The sequence below is a fragment of the Pan paniscus genome, chromosome 11, assembly GCF_029289425.2.
Source record: "Pan paniscus chromosome 11, NHGRI_mPanPan1-v2.0_pri, whole genome shotgun sequence".
Taxonomy (NCBI): Eukaryota; Metazoa; Chordata; class Mammalia; order Primates; family Hominidae; genus Pan; species Pan paniscus.
The window spans coordinates 26,442,046-26,460,878 of NC_073260.2; the positions used below are offsets into that span (position 1 = coordinate 26,442,046).

At 38.5% G+C, this 18,833-nt stretch overlaps 1 protein-coding gene across 4 annotated transcripts in view; it reads left to right on the top strand.

Moving 5' to 3' along the window:
* The window catches only part of ZNF883 (zinc finger protein 883), a 91,458-nt gene that overhangs the window by 54,130 nt on the left and 18,495 nt on the right, over positions 1-18,833 (top strand). For 3 of the 4 annotated variants that reach the window (XM_055117235.3, XM_063593934.1, XM_055117232.3), the window contains one exon: positions 1-18,833. This exon is cut by the window's right edge and continues 10,744 nt beyond it. In XM_055117235.3, coding sequence (XP_054973210.1) covers positions 880-2,019 — 1,140 coding nt within the window. In that variant the 5' untranslated portion in view covers positions 1-879 and the 3' untranslated portion in view covers positions 2,020-18,833. The other variant, XM_055117237.1, reaches the window with a different exon arrangement.

The following is an 18,833-nucleotide window of genomic DNA, read 5'->3' on the forward strand; positions in this document are numbered from 1 at the left end:
AGGAAAGAGATAATATCTTCTACTTAATCCTGGATACTATATCCAAAGTCAGAGCATCCACTCCAAAGCAGAGAATTTCTGAAAAACAAAATAATGTCATCATATGATGTTAGAATTTTTTTTCAAATGATGGTTCCTAATACTTCATGTTAGAAGAACTCGAATTTGATGACCAGTTTGAGAAACACCGGTATATCCAGATTACAAGAAAAAGCGAGTCAAAAGGATGATCATGAATATAGCAACTTCGAGGAAACATTTAATCAAAGACCAAAGCTTTTTAAACAACTGAGAGTTTTTATAAGAAAAAGGCCTCATACAGTAGTCCCCACTTATTCATGGGGGATACATTTCAAGACCCACAGAGGATGCCTGAAATCACTGATGTACCAAACCCTAACCAGGTTCTTAGGATGAGCTACTAAATGACAAATGGGTGGGTAGTACATACAGTGTAGATACACCGGACAAAGAAATGATTCACAGCCCAGGCAGGACAGAGCAGATCACACAAGATTTCATCACAGTACTCAGAAAACCACACCATTTAAAAGTTATGAATTGTTTATTTCTGGAATTTTCCATATAATATTGTTGACCACAGTTGCCCATGGATAACTGAAACCATGGAAAGTGGAACCGTGGATAAGGCAGGACTACTGTAACTATGACATCAATGGTAGGAACCTGAAGCATAATTCTGCTGTAGTGGATTTTTTCAAAAGAAACTCATGAATGAAAAATAATTTATTAGATATAAGAAAGGATGCATTTGTATCTCAAACTTTACTTATTCTGGAAATAAATGAAAAGCCAACACCTATTACATACCCACAAAAATGAAAAAATAAATAAATGTAAAGCCGTAGTTCAGTACTGATGGAATCTGAGAAAATTTATATGACAGCGAACCCATACCTCTGTACTGAATGTGGGAAAGGCTACACTTGTATTGCATCCCTGACCCAGCATCAGAAAACACATATTGGAGAGAAACCTTATGAATGTAAAATATGTGGTAAGTCCTTTACCCGGAACACTAATCTTATTCAACATCAAAGAATACATACTGGAGAGAAACCTTATGAATGTAATGAATGTGGGAAAGCTTTTAGTCAGAGCACCAATCTTATTCAGCATCAAAGAGTCCATACTGGGGAGAAACCTTATGAGTGTAATGAATGTGAAAAAACCTTTAGTCATAGGTCATCCCTTAGAAATCATGAGAGAATCCATACTGGAGAAAAACCCTATCCTTGTAATGAATGTGGGAAAGCTTTCAGCCATATCTCTGCCCTTACTCAACATCATAGAATTCATACTGGAAAGAAACCATATGAATGTACTGAATGTGGAAAAACCTTCAGCCGCAGCACACACCTAATTGAACATCAGGGAATTCATTCTGAGGAAAAATCCTATCAGTGTAAGGAATGTCGGAAAGTTTTTTGCCACAGTACATCACTAATCCGACATCAGAGAACCCACACAGGAGAGAAACCATATGAATGTAATGAATGTGGGAAAGCTTTCAGCCATACCCCAGCCTTCATTCAACATCAAAGAATTCATACTGGAGAAAAACCCTATGAGTGTAATGCATGTGGAAAGGCCTTCAATCGGAGTGCACATCTTACTGAACACCAGAGAACTCATACTGGAGAGAAGCCCTATGTTTGTAAAGAATGTGGAAAAACCTTCAGTCGAAGTACACACCTTACTGAACATCTAAAAATTCATTCTGGTATGAAACCCTATCGATGTAATGAATGTCAGAAACTGTTTTGCTATAGAACCTCACTAATTCGACATCAGAGGACGCATACAGGAGAGAAACCCTACCAGTGTAATGAATGTGGGAAATCCTTCAGCTTAAGCTCAGCTCTAACTAAACATAAGCGAATACATACAAGGGAGAGACCCTATCAATGTACTAAGTGTGGTGATGTCTTTTGTCATAGTACATCCTTAATTCGACATCAGAAAACTCATTTCAGAAAGGAAACCTTAGCAGAGTAATGAGTGTGGGAAAGCCTGCGGTCAGTCATAGGTTATTGTTTACACCTGAGCACTCACAGTTCAAGCAACCCTAGGATTGTTATGTGAGGAAAATCTTAGGCAAAACACTCATTTACTTAATATGCTATTTGTACTGAGAAGAAGGACTATGCTTATAATCTTAAAAAGGTGTTATTGAAAGAGAAAGTTATAATGGAAGTGTTCATCCAAAACTGAGGTTTGTTTTTTAAAGACATTTAGAAAGTTATTTTCAGAGATAATTAAAATGTATATATTTGCTTATAAAAAAACTTTTGAATTACACAGAAATCTTAGTAAGATAAGGAAAATTGTTCACTCTCTATATAATCCCTTTTTTGTTTATTAAGTCCTATGTTATATTTCAGCATTCAAGAAACACTTTTATAGAGGGTTTGAAAATAAAATTGACAGATTTCATTAATAGCCGTAGACAAATAATGTTTTCTCCCACAAAGATACTATGCATTATTTTCTAAGATTTATGTAATATTTTTTAATGGACTATATATATGGTTACAAAGAAAATTGCGATAAATCCTCAGAGGGAAATATTCAGGCCCTCCCTAATTTTTTTTCAGTGCAATGCAGTAAAAATATAAATGAAAACAACTAAAAGTAGCACCCCAACATGATTTAGAAATTTAAAATAAGTTTCTAAGTAATTTTGGAGTTAAAGAATAAATCTGTACAGGAAAAAAATGTGATTATTAGAAGACAATAAAACTAGAACAAAAATTGTACATTGAATTCAGAAAGGAAAAAGAAGAATATAAATCCAAAGAAAAGAAAATAAATGCTTTAATAAACATAAAACCACACCTCAATGAAATAGTTACAAAAGGTAGATTTCATAAGGCAATAGACAAACTTCTAGCAAGTAGGAATGATGGAAAAAGGACAAAAAATCCAAGAGTAAGAAAATGATTATAAATATATATGGAAGGAAACTTAAATACTCGAAGTCAATCATTAAGAAATCCAGCAGTTTAGTAAAGTCAGTACTAAGGTTTATTTTAGAACTTCTAGACTATTTCAAAAATAGAAATCTACATTAATAAACAAAAACCTATCTTAATAGATGCTGTAAAAATCATTTAATAAAATTCTATATACATTGGTGAGTTTCTTTAAAGTTAGAAAGAAAATTCCTTATATTGTATATTGATGATGAGCATGTATTAGTGTGTGTTCTCCAGAGAGAGAAGAAAGAGAGAAGGAAGAGAAGGAATAGAGAGAGAGAGAAAGTAGGAAAGAGAGAGAAAGGAAGGAAGGGAGGAAAGGGAGAGAAAGGCAGGGAGGAAGGGAGAGAGGGAAAGAAGGAAGGAAGAGAGAAAGGAAGGAAGGAGATGTGCATGGACATTAATGGAGGATAAGAAGCCCAAGATCTGCAGTCAGCAAGCTGGAGACTCAGGAGAGCTGATGGTAAAGTTCTAGTCTTGAGTTTGAGGGCCTGAGTCTTCTGAAGGGCAGGAAAACTGAAGGTGTAAGTTCCAGTCTGAGTCTGCAGGCAGGCAGAAGACTAGTGTCCCAGCTTGAAGACAGGCAGGGAGAGAAGTCTCTTACTCAGCCTTTTATTCTATTTGGGCCTACAATGGACTGGATGAGGTCTACAGCCACATTGAATAGGGAAATCTGCTTTACTTAGTCTACTGGTTCAAATGTTAACCTCTTCTTTGAAACACATTCAAAGACACCTAGAAAAAATGTTTATTCAAATATCTGAGCACCACATATTTGGACCGTCAAGTTGACACATAAAATTAACCATGATGGGCTATTTACTATAAACCTACAAGAAAAACCATGAATAACCCAAAGCATTCTTACCGAAAAAGGAATGAGATAAATGATGTTTGATGCCACCATTATTAGTCAATATTATGCTAAAGATCCCAGGTAATCCAATTAGAGAAAAAAAAAAGATAGCAATAATTTAAAGGAAGAGAAAAACTGTCATAATTTGAAATACATTCAGTATTAGAAAATCCAATCAGAACTACTAAAATGATATATGTACAAAACAATATATTAATAAAAAAGTAGGAGAAATAGAAAAGGTAGTAGAAAGAAGTGACATTTACAATTTTGACAATCTAAAAATACCAGGAATTTTAAAAATCCAAGATGTGATTAGAGAATAAACCTTTTCTAAAAAATATAGAATATTATAATAAATGAAAAGAACTGACTGGGAAAAATTGGAAAAATAATGTAAAGATGCCAGTTTGTATTTAATTTATCTTTGATTTGTAAATTTAATTGAATCACAATATAAATGGAATTTTAAAAATGACATCTCTATTAAGATATAATTCACAAGAAACAGCTGCAGACAGAGGCTCCCACTGAGAAGAATGAAAACAGCGAGTGAATCCTGCACTGGTGACTGAGGTATCCAGGTTCTCCTATTGGGACTTACTAGGCAATTGGCATGACCCATGGAGAGTGAGGAAAAGCACGGAGAGTGAGGAAAAGCACGGAGAGTGAGGAAAAGCACGGAGAGTGAGGAAAAGCACGGAGAGTGAGGAAAAGCACGGAGAGTGAGGAAAAGCACGGAGAGTGAGGAAAAGCACGGAGAGTGAGGAAAAGCACGGAGAGTGAGGAAAAGCACGGAGAGTGAGGAAAAGCACGGAGAGTGAGGAAAAGCACGGAGAGTGAGGAAAAGCACGGAGAGTGAGGAAAAGCAGGGTGGTGTGACGGCCCACCTGGAAGCCACACAAGGCAAAGGGAGCTACCACCTGCAGCCAAGGGAGGCAGTGAGTGATTGTGCTACCCTGCCCAGGAAACCACACTTTTTCCATGGATCTGTGCAACCCACAGATCAGGAGATCCCCTTCGTGAGCCCACACCACCAGGGCCTTGGTGTGTAGCCACAAGGCTGGAGAGAGCCTGCCACAGAGCTGTGCAGATTCTCAGCAGCCACTAGGCTGGAGACTGCCTAAGGCTGCTGAGTTCCTGCGGGAAGGAGTGGCCACCATCACTGTGGCTTCCTGCTGCCTAAGATGACTTGAGTTCCTGGTAGGAGGAGTGGCAGCAATCACTGCAGCTCCAATCTGCCATTTTTCCCCTGCCAGTGCTGGGGATACTGGGTAGTTTGGACCCAGGAGGAATTGCCCACAGCACAGCAGCTATAAAAGGTTATGACCAGACTGTCTCTTTAGGCCAGGCCCTGATCAATCCTCCTCACTGGGTGAGGCCTTCCTGCAGGAACTTCAGCAATTCCTGCCAGGAGTTTAGAAACAGAACTCTGATCTCTCTGAGACTGAGCTCTTGTGGGGAGGGGTGGCTGTGGTCTCCATGGATCAACAGACTTAGTCTTTTCCCCCTGCTGGCTCTGAGGAATCCGGACAGTCTGGACGAGTGGGATTCCACCAGCATAGCACACCTTCTCTGCCAAGGGGCAGCTAGAGTGATTTGTGAGGTGGGTCCTGGATCCCATGCCTCCTGACTGGGGAGATCTCCCCAACAGAGGTCACCAGACACCATATACAGGAGCATTCCTGCTGGCCTTAGGTTGGTGCCCCTCTGAGACAGAAATCCCAGAGGAAGGAGCAGGCAGCCATCTTTGCTATTTTCCAGCCTCCACTGGTGATACCTCCAAGTATGGGAGGGACCCCCAGCAAATTGCAGTAGCCCTATGGGAGTGGAACCTGACTGTTAAAAGAAAAACAAACAGCAACAGCAACAACAGTATCAACAAAAAAGTCCCACAAAAAACGTATTCAAAGGTCAGCAGCCTCAAAGATCAAAGCTAGATAAACTCATGAAATGAGAAAGAATCAACAAAAAAATAACCCCGCTGAAAACTCAAAAAGCCAGAGTGCCTCTTCTCCTCCAATTGATTGCAACACCTCTCCAGGAAGGACACAGAACTTGGCAGAGGCTGAGATGGATGAATTGACAGAAGTAGGCTTCAGAAGGTGGGTAATAACAAACATTGCTGAGCTAAAGGAGCATGTTCTAATCCAATGGAAAGAAGCTAAGAATCATGATAAAACATTACAGAAGCTATTAACCAGAAAAACCAGTAGAGAGGAACAGAAATGACCTGATGGAGCGGAAAAACAAAACACAAGAACCTCACAATGAAGCCACAAGTATCAGTAATCAAATAGACTGGAGAAAAGAATTTCAGAGCTTGAAGACTATCTTGCTGAAATAAGACGGGCAGACAAGATTAGAGAAAAAAGAATGAAAAGGAATTAACAAAACCTCTGAGAACTATGGGATTTTGTATAAAAGACTGAACCTATGACTGATTGGGGTACCTGAGAGAGAATGGAACCAAGTTGGAAACCATACTTCAGGATGTCATCCAAGAGAACTTCCCCAACCTAACAAGACAAGCCAACGTTCTTATTCAGGAAGTCCAGAGAACCCCAGTAAGATATTCCATGAGAAGATCAACCCCAAAACACATAATCATCAGATTCTCCAAGGTCGAAATGAAGGAAAAAATGTTAAAGTCAGCCAGAAAGAAAGGCCAGGTGACCTACAAAGGGGAGCCCATCAGAGTAACAGCAGACCTCTCAGCAGAAACCCTACAAGCTTGAAGAGGAGGCCAATATTCAACATTCTTAAAGGAAAGAACTTCCAACCCAGAATTTTACATACAACCAAACTAAGCTTCATAAGCAAAGGAGAAATAAAATCCTCTTCAGACAAGCAAATGCTGAGGGAATTCACTGCCACCAGGCCTCCCTTGCAAGAGCTCCTGAAGGAAGCACTAAATATGAAAAGGAAAAATTATTTCCAGCCACTCCTAAAACATGCTGAAGCATAAAGACCAGTGACACTATGAAACAACTACATCAACAAGTCTGCAAAATAACCAGCTAGCACAATAATGACAGGATCAAATTCACACATAACAATATTAACTTTAAATGTAAATGGACTAAATGCCCCAATTAAAAGACACAGAATGGCAAGCTGGATAAAGAGTCAAGACCTATCGGTGTGTTGTATTCAAGAGACTCATCTCATATGCAAAGACACATATAGGCTCAAAATAAAGGGATGGCAGAAAATTTACCAAACAAATGGAAAGCAGAAAAAAGCAGAGGTTGCAATACTAGTTTCTGACAAAACAGACTTTAAACCAACAAAGATCAAAAAACACAAAGAAGGGCATTACATAATGGTAAAGGATTCAATTCAACAAGAAGAGCTAACTATTCTAAATATATATGCACCCAATACTGGAGCACCCAGACTCATAAAACAAGTTCTTAGAGACCTACAAAGAGACTTAGATTCCCACACAATAACAGTGGGAGACTTTAACATGCCACTTTCAATATTAGATCAAGACAGAAAATTAACAAGAATATTCAGGACTTGAACTCACCTCTGGATCAAGTGGACCCGATAATTATCTACAGAACTCTCCACCAAAAAACAACAGAATGTACATTCTTCTCGGTGCCACAATGCACTGACTCTAAAATTGATCACATAATTGTAAGTAAAACACTCTTCAGTAAATGCAGAAGAACTGAAATCATAAATCACAGTCTCTCAGACCACAGCACAATCAAATTAGAACACAAGATTAAGAAACTCACTCAAAACCACACAACTACATGGAAATTGAACAACCTTCTCCTGAATGACTCCTGGGTAAATAATTAAGGCAGATATCAAATTGTTTTTTGAAACCAAGGAGAACAAAGAGTCAACATACCAGAATCTCTGTGATGCAGCTAAAGCAATGTTAAAAGGGAAATTTATAGCACTAAATACCCACATCAGAAAGCTAGAAAGATCTCAAATAGACACCCAGAATCACAACTAAAAAAATGAGAACCAAGAGCAAACAAACCCAAAGCTAGCAGAAGACAAGAAATAACCAAGATCAGAGTGGATAGAGACACAAATAACCCTTCAAAAAAATCAGTGAATCCAGGAGCTGGTTTTTGAAAAAACTAATAAAATAGATTGCTAACTAGACTAATGAAGAAAAGAGAGAAGAATCAAATAGACACAATAAAAAATGATAAAGGGGATATCACCCCAACCCCACAGAAATACAACCAACCATCAGAGACTACTATAAACACTTCTATGTAAATAAGCTAGAAAATATAGAAGAAATGGATACATTCCTGGACACATACACCCTCCCAAGACTGAACCAGGAAGTTGAACCCCTGAATAGACCAATAACGAGTTCTGAAATTAGGCAATAATAAGCTACCAACCAAAAAAAAAAAAAAAAGCCCAGGACCAGATGGATTTACAGCTTAATTCTACCAGGGGTACAAAGAGAAGCTGGTACCATTTCTTCTGAATCTGTTCCAAACAATTGAAAAGGAGGGACTCCTCCCTAACTCATTTTATGAGGCCAGTGTCATCCTGTTATGAAACCTGGCAGAGATACAACAAAAAAAGAAAACTTCAGGGCAATGTCCCTGATGAACATTGATGCAAAAATTTTCAATAAAATACTGGCAAACTGAATCCAGGAGCACATCAAAATGCTTATCCACTAATATCAAATCAGCTTTATCCCTGGGATGCAAGGTTGATTCAACATATGCAAGTCGATAAATGTAATTCATCACATAAACAGAACTAAAGACAAAAACCACATGATTATCTCAATAGATGCAGAAAAGGACTTTGATAAAATTCAACATCCCTTCATGTTAAAAACTCTCAATAAACTAGGTTTTGATGGAACATATCTCAAAATAGTAAGAGCCACATGACAAACCTACAGCCAATATCAGACTGAATAGGCAAAACCTGGAATCATTCCCCTTGAAAACCAGCACAAGACAAGGATGTCCTCTATCACCACTTCTATTCAACGTGGTATTGGAAGTTCTGGCCAGGGCAATCAGTCAAGAGAAAGAAATAAAGGGTATTCAAATAGGAAGAGAGGAAATCAAATTGTCTCTGTTTGCAGATGACATGACCCTATATCTAGAAAACTCCATTGTCTCAGCCCAAAAGCTTCTTAAGCTGATAAGCAACTTCAGCAAAGTCTCAGCATACAAAATCAATATGCAAAAATCACAAGCATTCCTATACACCAACAATAGGCAAGCAGAAAGCCAAATCATAAACTCCCATTCACAAATGCTACAAAGAGAATAAAATACCTAGGAATACAGATAACAAGGGGAGTGAAGGACCTCTTCAAGGAGACTACAAACCACTGCTCAAGTAAATAAGAGAGGACACAAACAAATGGAAATACATTCCATGATCATGGATGGGAAGAATCAATATCGTGAAAATGGCCATGCTGCTCAAAGTAATTTATACATTCAATGCTATTCCCATTAAACTACCATTGACATTCTTCACAGAATTAGAAAAAACTACTTTAATGTTCATATGGAACCAAAAAAAGCCCAAATAGCCAAGACAATCCTATGCAAAAAGAACAAAGCTGGAGGCATCACACTACCCAACTCCAAACTATACTATGAGGCTACAGTAACCAAAAGAGCACAGTACTGGTCCAAAAACGACACATAGACCAATGGAACAGAATAGAGATCTCAGAAATAAGACCACACATCTGGAACCATCTGACCTTCAACAAACCTGAAAAAACAAGCAATTGGGAAAGGAGTTCCTATTTAATAAGTGGTGCTGGGAGAACTGGCTAGCCATATGCAGAAAATTGAAACTGGACCCCTTCCCTACACCTTATACAAAAATGAACTCAAAATGGATTAAACACTTTAAAACCCAAAACTATAAATATCCTAGAAGAAAATATAGGCAATACCATTCAGGACATAGGCACAGGCAAGATTTCATGATGAAAATGCCAAAAGCTATTGCAACAAAAGCAAAAATTGACAAATGGGATCTAATTAAACTAAAGAGCTTCTGTACAGCAAAAGAAACTATCATCAGAGTGAACAGAAAATCTACAGAATGAGGGAAAACTTTTGCAACCTATCCATTTGACAAAGGTCTAATATCCAGAGTCTACAAGGAACCTAAACAAATTTACAAGAACAAATAATCCCATTAAAAAGTAGGCAAAGGACATGAACAGACACTTCTCAAAAGAAGACATTTATGTAGTGAACAAACATGAAAAAAAACACCAACATCACTGATCATTAGAGAAATGCAAATCAAAACCACCATGAGATGCCATCTCATGCGTCAGTATTAAAAAGGCAAGAAACAACAGATGCTGTGGAGAGATAGGAACAGTTTCACGCTGTTGGTAGGAATATAAATTAGTTCAATCATTGTGGAAGACAGTGTGGTGATTCCTCAAAGACCTCAGACCAGAAATATCATTTGACTCAGCAATCCCATTACTGAGTATATACCCAAAGGAATATAAATCATTCTATTATGAAGATACATGCACACGTATGTTTATTGCAGCACTATTCACAATAGCAAAGACATGGAATCAACCCAAATGCCCTTCAATGATAGACTGGATAAAGAAAATGGAATGATAGACTGGATAAAGAAAACGGAATATTATGCAGCCATAAAAAGGAAAGAGATCATGTCCTTTGCAGGACTGTGGATGGAGCTGGAAGCCATTATCCTCAGCAAACTAACACAGGAACAGAAAACTAAACACTGTGTGTTCTCACTTATAAGTGGGAGCTGAACAATGAGAACACATGGACACAGGGAGAGGAACAATACACACTGGGGCCTGTTGGGGGTGCAGCAGGAGGAGAGGATCAGGATCAATAGCTAATACATGTGGGGCTTAATACCTAGGTGATGGGTTGATAGATGCAGCAAACTACCATGGCACATGTTTACTTATGTAACAAACCTGCATGTCCTGCACATGTATCCTAGAACTTAAAATTAATTTTTTTTAAAAGATGCAATTCACATACCCTTTAAAAGTATACAATTCCTGGATTTTAGTATATTCACAGCCATGCAACCATCACCACCATGTGATTTCAGAACATTTTCATCATCCAAAAAAAAAAAAAAAAAAAAAAAACCAGCCAGGTGTGGTGGCTTATTCCTGTAATCCCAACACTTTGGGAGGCCAAGGCGGGTGGATCATTTGAGGTCAGGAGTTTGAGACCAGTCTGGCCAACATGGTGAAAGTCCGTCTCTACTAAAAAATACAAAAATTATCTGGGCGTGTTGGTGGGCACCTGTAATCCCAGCTATTCAGGAGGCTGAGGTGGGAGAATTGCTTGAACCTGGGAGGCAGAGGTTACAGTGAGCCGAGATTGTGCCATAGAACTCCAGCCTGGAGCAAGACAGAGCAAGACTCTGTCTGGAAAAAAAAATTATCCCCATTGCCCCTCTCTCTTAGCCCCTGGCAACCACTAATCTACTTTCTCTTTCTATGAATGTGTATATTCTGACCATTTCATTTAAATGGAATCAGAATATGTGGCTATTTGTGGCTGGCTTCTTTTACTTCACATAATGTTTTCAAGGTTTGTCTGTGTTGTAGCATATTTCAGTACTTCATTTTTAATAGGTAAATAATATTCTACGATATGGACATATCACATTTTGTTTATTCATCCATCAATTGATAAACCTTTGGGCTGTTTCCTCTTTTTGGTTGTTGTGAATAATGCTGCTCTGAATATTCATGCACAAATTTTGTGTGGACATGTTTTCAGTTCTCTTGGGTACAGCTAGGAATGAAATTGCTGGGGTCATATGTTAACTCTATTTTTCCTTCTTTTGAGAAACATTCAACAGTTTTCTAAAGCATGTGTACCATTTTACAAGCCCACTGGTAACGTACAAGTACTCTAATTTCTCCACATCCTCAACAGCACTTGCAGTTTTTTTCCATTTAAAAATAATTATAGCCAGCCTAGTGGATGTGAAGTGGTATCTTAATGTGGTTTTGATTTACATTTCCCTGATGACTAATGAGGTCAAACATCTTTTTATGTGCTTATTATTCATGTATATATTTTGAGAAATGTCTATTTAGATTCTTTGTTTATTTTAAATTAGTTAATTTTTTATTGTATGGTAAGAATTCTTTATATATTCTGGATTTGGGGCCCTTATATGATTTGCAAATGTTTTTTTCTATTCTGTGGGTTGTCTTCTCACTTCTCCATGATGTTCTTTGAAGCACAAAGGTTTTAATTTTGATGTAGTCCAGTTTATTTTTTTCTTTTGTTAGTTTTTCCTTTTGCTATAACACCAGGTCACAAAGATTTACTCCTATATTTTTTCTTAGAGTTTTTATAGTTTTGGCTTTTAACTTTTAGGTCTGTGATCCATTTGAGTTAATTATTTTGTATATGGTGTGAAGTAGGGATCAATTTCATTCTTTTGCATGTGGAGATACAGTTGGTCCCAGCACCCTTTGTTGAAAAGACTATTCTTTCCCACATTTGTCTTGATACCCTTGTCCTCAACGAGATTTTAAAATGTAATTTAGCACACTAAAATTTAATACGTAAGAACAACCAAAAGAATCTTAAAAGTTAGAAACAACAAAGGGAATTGTCCTCTAAGTAATTCAAATGTCAATCTTTAGGAAATAGTTTATATACCATAGATGAAATAAATGGATCAATAAAGTAGAAAACAAAGAGAAATGTGTATATATATGAGAATTTGATATATGATAACAATAACATCTCAAAACAGTAGAGAAGGAATAAACTAGTCAGTAAGTGATATTGGGAAAATTAGCTATTTATTTGAAAAAAAATTACCTCATAACATGTAAATTCCAGAAGGAAATAAGTGACTACCATGTTTTTGAGACAAGGTCTCACTCTGTTGCCCAGGCTGGAGTGCAGTGGTACAATCAGGGCTCACTGTACCTTTGATCTCCCAGGCTCGAGCATCCTCCCACCTCAGCCTCAAAAGTAGCTGGGACCACAGGTGCACACTACCATGCCTAGCTAATTTTTTTATTTTTTATTTTGTGGAGAGGGGGGCGCTCACTATGGAGATGGGGGTGCTCACTATGTTGCCCAGGCTGGCCTTGAACTCCTGAGCTCAGGCTATCCTCCGACCATGGCTTCCCAAAGTGCTGGGATTACAGGCATGAATCAATGAGCCCAGCCATGACTACCATTCTGTGGTAGTTTACCAAGAGACAAGAGCTAGGCACACAAATATGAGGTTTTCTTCAGATCCTTCCATAAGTACTATTTAATAAACACAAGTTTAAGAAGAGTTTTGAAAAAGTTATATTATTACCATTGATAGAATTATAATAGCATAGCTCTCTTCAAATCATTACCAAAAAAAGGAAAAAAGAAAACAACATGGCTTTGGGTGAAAAACATAAAAAAGAAATAAACCTAAAACAAAGTAACAAGTAAGAGTAAGTATAACTATTATAAAGATGAAGTCCTCTTTAAAAAGTTATAACTTTTAGATTAGATTCACAAGGAGGAGAACATTTATTGGTTGCTAAATGAAATAATATAAGAACTTAAGGTTCTAAGATTATCTAACTTGTCCATGGCCACCCAGCTTCTAAATGGCAGAACTGGGATTAAAAAAACAAAATATATCTAAAATAAAATTGTGCAAAAAGTTTCATAACAAAGGTAAATATGTAGCACTGTAATTACAAAGCTTGTATAAAATGTTGCAATGATACTGTACACAAGGGCTTATGCCATCGAGTAGAGCCCAAGACTGGGCAGAATATGGACAGAGGAACCTAAAAGAATGTATGTTTATTCCATAGGACTGCTGTAACCAGTTACCATGAACCTGGTAGCTTAAACAGAAATTTATTCTCTCGCAGTTTTGGAGCCCTGAAGTCTGAAATCAGGGTGTCAGCCAAGCCACACTCCCTTTGGAGGCTGTAGGGGAGAATGCTTTCTCGCCTGTTCCAGATTCTCGTGGCTCTCAGCCTTCCTTTTGGCTGCATCACTCCAATCTCCACTTCCATTTTTACATGACCTCCAGTGTCTGTCTTCTCTTCTTTCTCTTAAAGTGTCTCTTAAAGACACTTGTGATTGAATTTAGGGCACACAGGGGTAATCCAGGATGATCTCATCTCTAGACCCTTAATTATATTTACAAAGACCCTTTTTCCAAGTAAGAACCTGACATTCGCAGATTCAAGGGATTTAGACCAATATTTGGAGGGGGGAGGGCATGTTTCAACTCACTATAGTATTTAAAACTAGAGGGAAATATGAATCACAATTGAGGCAGAATGCGAACAGATGAAGCCATTCTGAATGTTAGGTATAAAAGGTGAGGCAAATCTTGAGGTCAGAAATCCTGGATGATTGTTCATAGGTTAGAACATGGAATGTAAAGTTAGGCTAGGCCAGTGGTCTGCAAACAGGAATCTCTGGAGGTACATGGAAACACAAGTAGATATGGTTTGAAGATAGTCAATTTCTAGACCCTCTTTCCTAAAATGTATTTGTCTTAAAATGGACCTGTATTCACAATAACTCTTTTCCAGTATCCCATAAGAAAATTTCTCACCTGTCCCAAACTTTACTTCTGGATTGCCAAACAAAAGGAAAGAATTCTTTAGTGATTAATGAAGACACCATAAGTCCCTATGGCTTCCTTCTATCAAGGATGAAGTATGGGATTCAAAATAGGGTATTTTGGCCAGTGTTAGGATATTCTACAATGAGATTATGGTAGAAGGCATAGTGGAAGCAATGAAAAATTTTAAAAACTTCTTTTATCTCCACAACTGTTGCTAAAAAATGTCTTGCTCTTGAGGGAGGGTCCCTTGAGAATACAAAAAAGAACATTAGAAATATTAAAAGATAAACATGGCATTTATGTAGTTAAACATAAGCAATTATTTCATCTATATTAATCTCCCATCCCTAGGTGCATGCTTAGCTTAAAAGAAAAGCATCTTTAACAGGAGCACTAGAGATCTATAGCACTATACTTGATCTTCCACTTCACATGCAGGAAGAGGTGGTCTTATATGAGGCTTTACAAGGATTCCTAAGCAGGGCTGCTATGGTTTGAATGTTTGAATGGACCAGGCATGGTGGCTCATGCCTGTAATCTCAGCACTTTGGGAGGCCAAGACGGGTGGATCACTTGAGGTCAGGAGTTCGAGACCAGCCTGGGCAACATGGGGAAACCCCATGTCTACTAAAAATACAAAAATCAGCCAGGCATGGTGACACACACCTGTGATCCCAGCTACTTGGGAGGCTGAGGCACAAGAATTGCATGAACCCGAGAGGAGGAGGTTGCAGTGAGCCAAGATTGCACACTGCACTCCAGCCTGAGTGACAGAGAAAGACTGTCTCAAGAAAAAAAAAAAGTTTCAACTCATGTTGAAACTTAATCCCCAATGCAAAAGTGTTGGGAGGTGAGGCCTAATGGGAGGTGTTTAGGTCATGAGGACTGAGGACTTCCCCCTTCATGAATGGAATGCTACTATAAAATGGAATGGATTTGCTCTTTTCTGCTTTTCTGCCATGTGAGGAACAGTGTTCCTCCCACTCCTCAAGAGGATGCAGTGTTCAAGGTGCCATCTTAGAAGCAGAGACTGGGCCCTTTCCAGACACCAAAACCTGCCATCACCTTGGACTTCTCAGCCTCTAGAACTGTGTAAAATAAATTTCTGTTCCTTATAAATTACCCAGTCTCAGGTATTGTTATAGCAGCACAAAATGGACTAAGACAGTGGCAAATGGCTTGGCTGGTTGGGCGGAGACATGAAAGGATTAATAATTGGGATACTGTAGATAAGGAAGTCTAGGCAAGAGGCATATAAATGGATCTATGGGATTGTGCACAGACTGAAAAATTTTGTGTTGTAGAGAGAATCTCATGAAAAATGGGCATTAAACAAGTATACAAGGAGCCAGTCTCTGTCTTTTGCTACCATGGTTCTGTGCAATGGGCTCATGAATTAAGAAACCATGATTGCAGGGATGTAGGTGTTACATGGGCCCAACAACATGGTCTCTTTATCACCAAGGCTGATTCAGCTATTGTTGTTGTTGAATGACTGAAGCTTCAGCTGCAGAAACTGACTGTAAGCCTCTGTGTGGTAACATCCTTTAGGAGATCAGCCAGCCATATGGTGGCAAGCTGATTAAAATGGACGCTTTTTATTTAGGAAGAAGCACTGATTTGTTCTTACTGGAACTGGCAACTACACTGGAGGTGGGTTTACCTTCACCTTCTTCAGTGACTGACTGTATCGCTATTTGAGGAGCTTACTGAGTGGCTAATTTATGAATGTGGGAACCTGCAAAACATTGCTTCAGACCAATGTACCCATTTTACAGTGAAGGATGTATGACAGTGTGTGTATGCTCATGAGATCATACACATGAGTAGATCATGAGATCTACAGGTCTTACCATATACCATATCACCTAGAAGTTGACATACTAATTTTGAAATGGCTTCTTTAAGACTAAGCTAAAGGCCGGTGCCTCATACCTGTAATTCCTGCACTTTGGGAGGCTGAGGTAGGAGGATCGCTTGAGCTCAGGAATTCAAGACCAGCCTGAGAACATGATGAAACCCCATCTCCACAAAAGATACCCAAATTAGCTGGCTTGCTAACATGTGCCTATAGTACCAGTTATTCGGGAGGCTGAGGTGAGAGGATCACATGAGCCCAGAAGGTCGATGCTGCAGTGAGCTGTGATTGCACCACTGCCCTCCAGCCTGGGCAAAAGAATGAGACCCTGTCTCAAAAAAACGAAGACTCATCTAAGGCACCAGTTTAGGAATGACACCATTCAGGGTTAGGGTGCTCTTGTCCAAGTTGTGGTACATATATTGAAGCTATTGCCTAACAAATTGTTCTCTATCCCCAGTAGCTATTATACACAGGTCCAGTAACCAAGGGTGAAAGTAGAATTGGCTTTTCTCACCATTATTCCCAGAGTCCCACTAATCTTTCTTTTCCCATAAACTTAGGCTGTGCTAGTTTAAAGGTTCTGTTTCTTAGGGCAGGAGTTCCACTGACCATGAAGCTATGGCTGCTGCCTGGTCTTTGGGTCCCTCATTTTAATAGATCGACAGGTTAAACATACATACATATATATGTGGGTAGATGCCATTTATGAGATTGAGGAAGTTTTTCTAGTTCTACTTTGCTGAGAATTTCATGTTAAATTTCCTCAAATGCTTTGTCTATATCTATTGAAATAATCATATGGATTTTCACATTTTTAATTTTTTAAAATTATACTTTAAGTTCTGGCATACATGTGCAGAACATGCAGGTTACATAGGTATACATGTGCCATGGTGGTTTGCTGCACCCATCAACCTGTCATCTACATTAGGTATTTCTCCTAATGCTATCCCCTCCCCTTGTCCCCCCATCCCCTGACAGGCCCTGTTGTGTGATGTTCCCCTCCCTGTGCCCATGTGTTCTCAATGTTCAACTCCCACTTATGAGTGAGAACATACGGTGTTTGGTCTTCTGTTCCTGTGTTAGTTTGCTGAGAATGATGGTTTCCAGCTCCATCCATGTCCCTGCAAAGGACATGAACTTTCTTTTTTATGGCTGCATAGTGTTCCGTGGTGTATATGTGCCACATTTTCTTTATCCAGTCTGTCATTGATGGGCATTTGGGTTGGTTCCAAGTCTTTGCTATTGTGAATACTACTGCAATAAATGTATGTGTGAATGTGTCTTTATAGTAGAATGATTTATAATCCTTTGGGTGTATATCCGGTAATGGGATTGCTGGGTCAAATGGTATTTCTAGTTCTAGATCCTTGAGGAATCGCCACACTGTCTTCCACAATGGTTGAACTAATTTACACTCCCACCAACAGTGTAAAAGCAATCCTATTTCTCCACATCCTCTCCAGCATCTGTTGTTTCCTGACTTTTTATGATCGCCATTCTAACTGGTGTGAGATGGTATCTCGTGGTTTTGATTTGCATTTCTCTAATGACCAGTGATGATGAGCTTTTTTTCATATGTTTGTTGGCCACATAAATATCTTCTTTTGAAAAGTGTCTGTTCATATCCTTTGCCCACTTTTTGATGGGGTTGCTTTTTTTCTTTTAATTTGTTTAAATTCCTTGTAGATTCTGGACATTAGCCCTTTGTCAGATGGATAGATTGCAAAAATTTTCTCCCACTCTGTAGGTTGCCTGTTCACTCTGATGATAGTTTCTTTTGCTGTGCAGAAGCTCTTTAATTGGATCCTATTTGTCAATTTTGGCTTTTGTTGCAATTGCTTCTTGTGTTTTAGTCATGAAGTTTTTGCCCATGCCTATGTCCTGAATGGTATTGCCTAGGTTTTCTTCTAGGGTATTTATGGTTTTAGGTCTTATGTTTAAACCTTTAATCCATCTTGAGTTAATTTTTGTATAAGGTGTAAGGAAGGGGTCCAGTTTCAGTTTTCTGCATATGGCTAGCCAGTTTTCCCAACACCATTTATTAAATAGGGAATTCTTTCCCCATAGCTTGTTTTTGTAAGGTTTGTGAAGATCAGATGGTTGTAGATGTGTGGTGTTATTTCTGAGGCCTCTGTTCTGTTCCATTTGTCTATATATCTGTTTTGGTACCAGTACCATGCTGTTTTGGTTACTGTAGCCTTGTAGTATAGTTTGAAGTCAGGTAGTATGATGCCTCCAGCTTTGTTGTTTTTGCTTGGGATTGTCTTGGCTATATGGGCTCTTTTTTGGTTCCATATGAAATTTAAAGTAGTTTTTCCTAGTTCTGTGAAGAAAGTCAATGGTAGCTTGATGGGAATAGCATTGAATCTATAAATTACTTTGGGCAGTATGGCCATTATCACAATATTGATTCTTCCTATCCATTAGCATGAAATGTTTTTCCATTTGTTTGTATTCTCTCTTATTTCCTTGAGCAGTGGTTTGTAGTTCTTGAAGTGGTCCT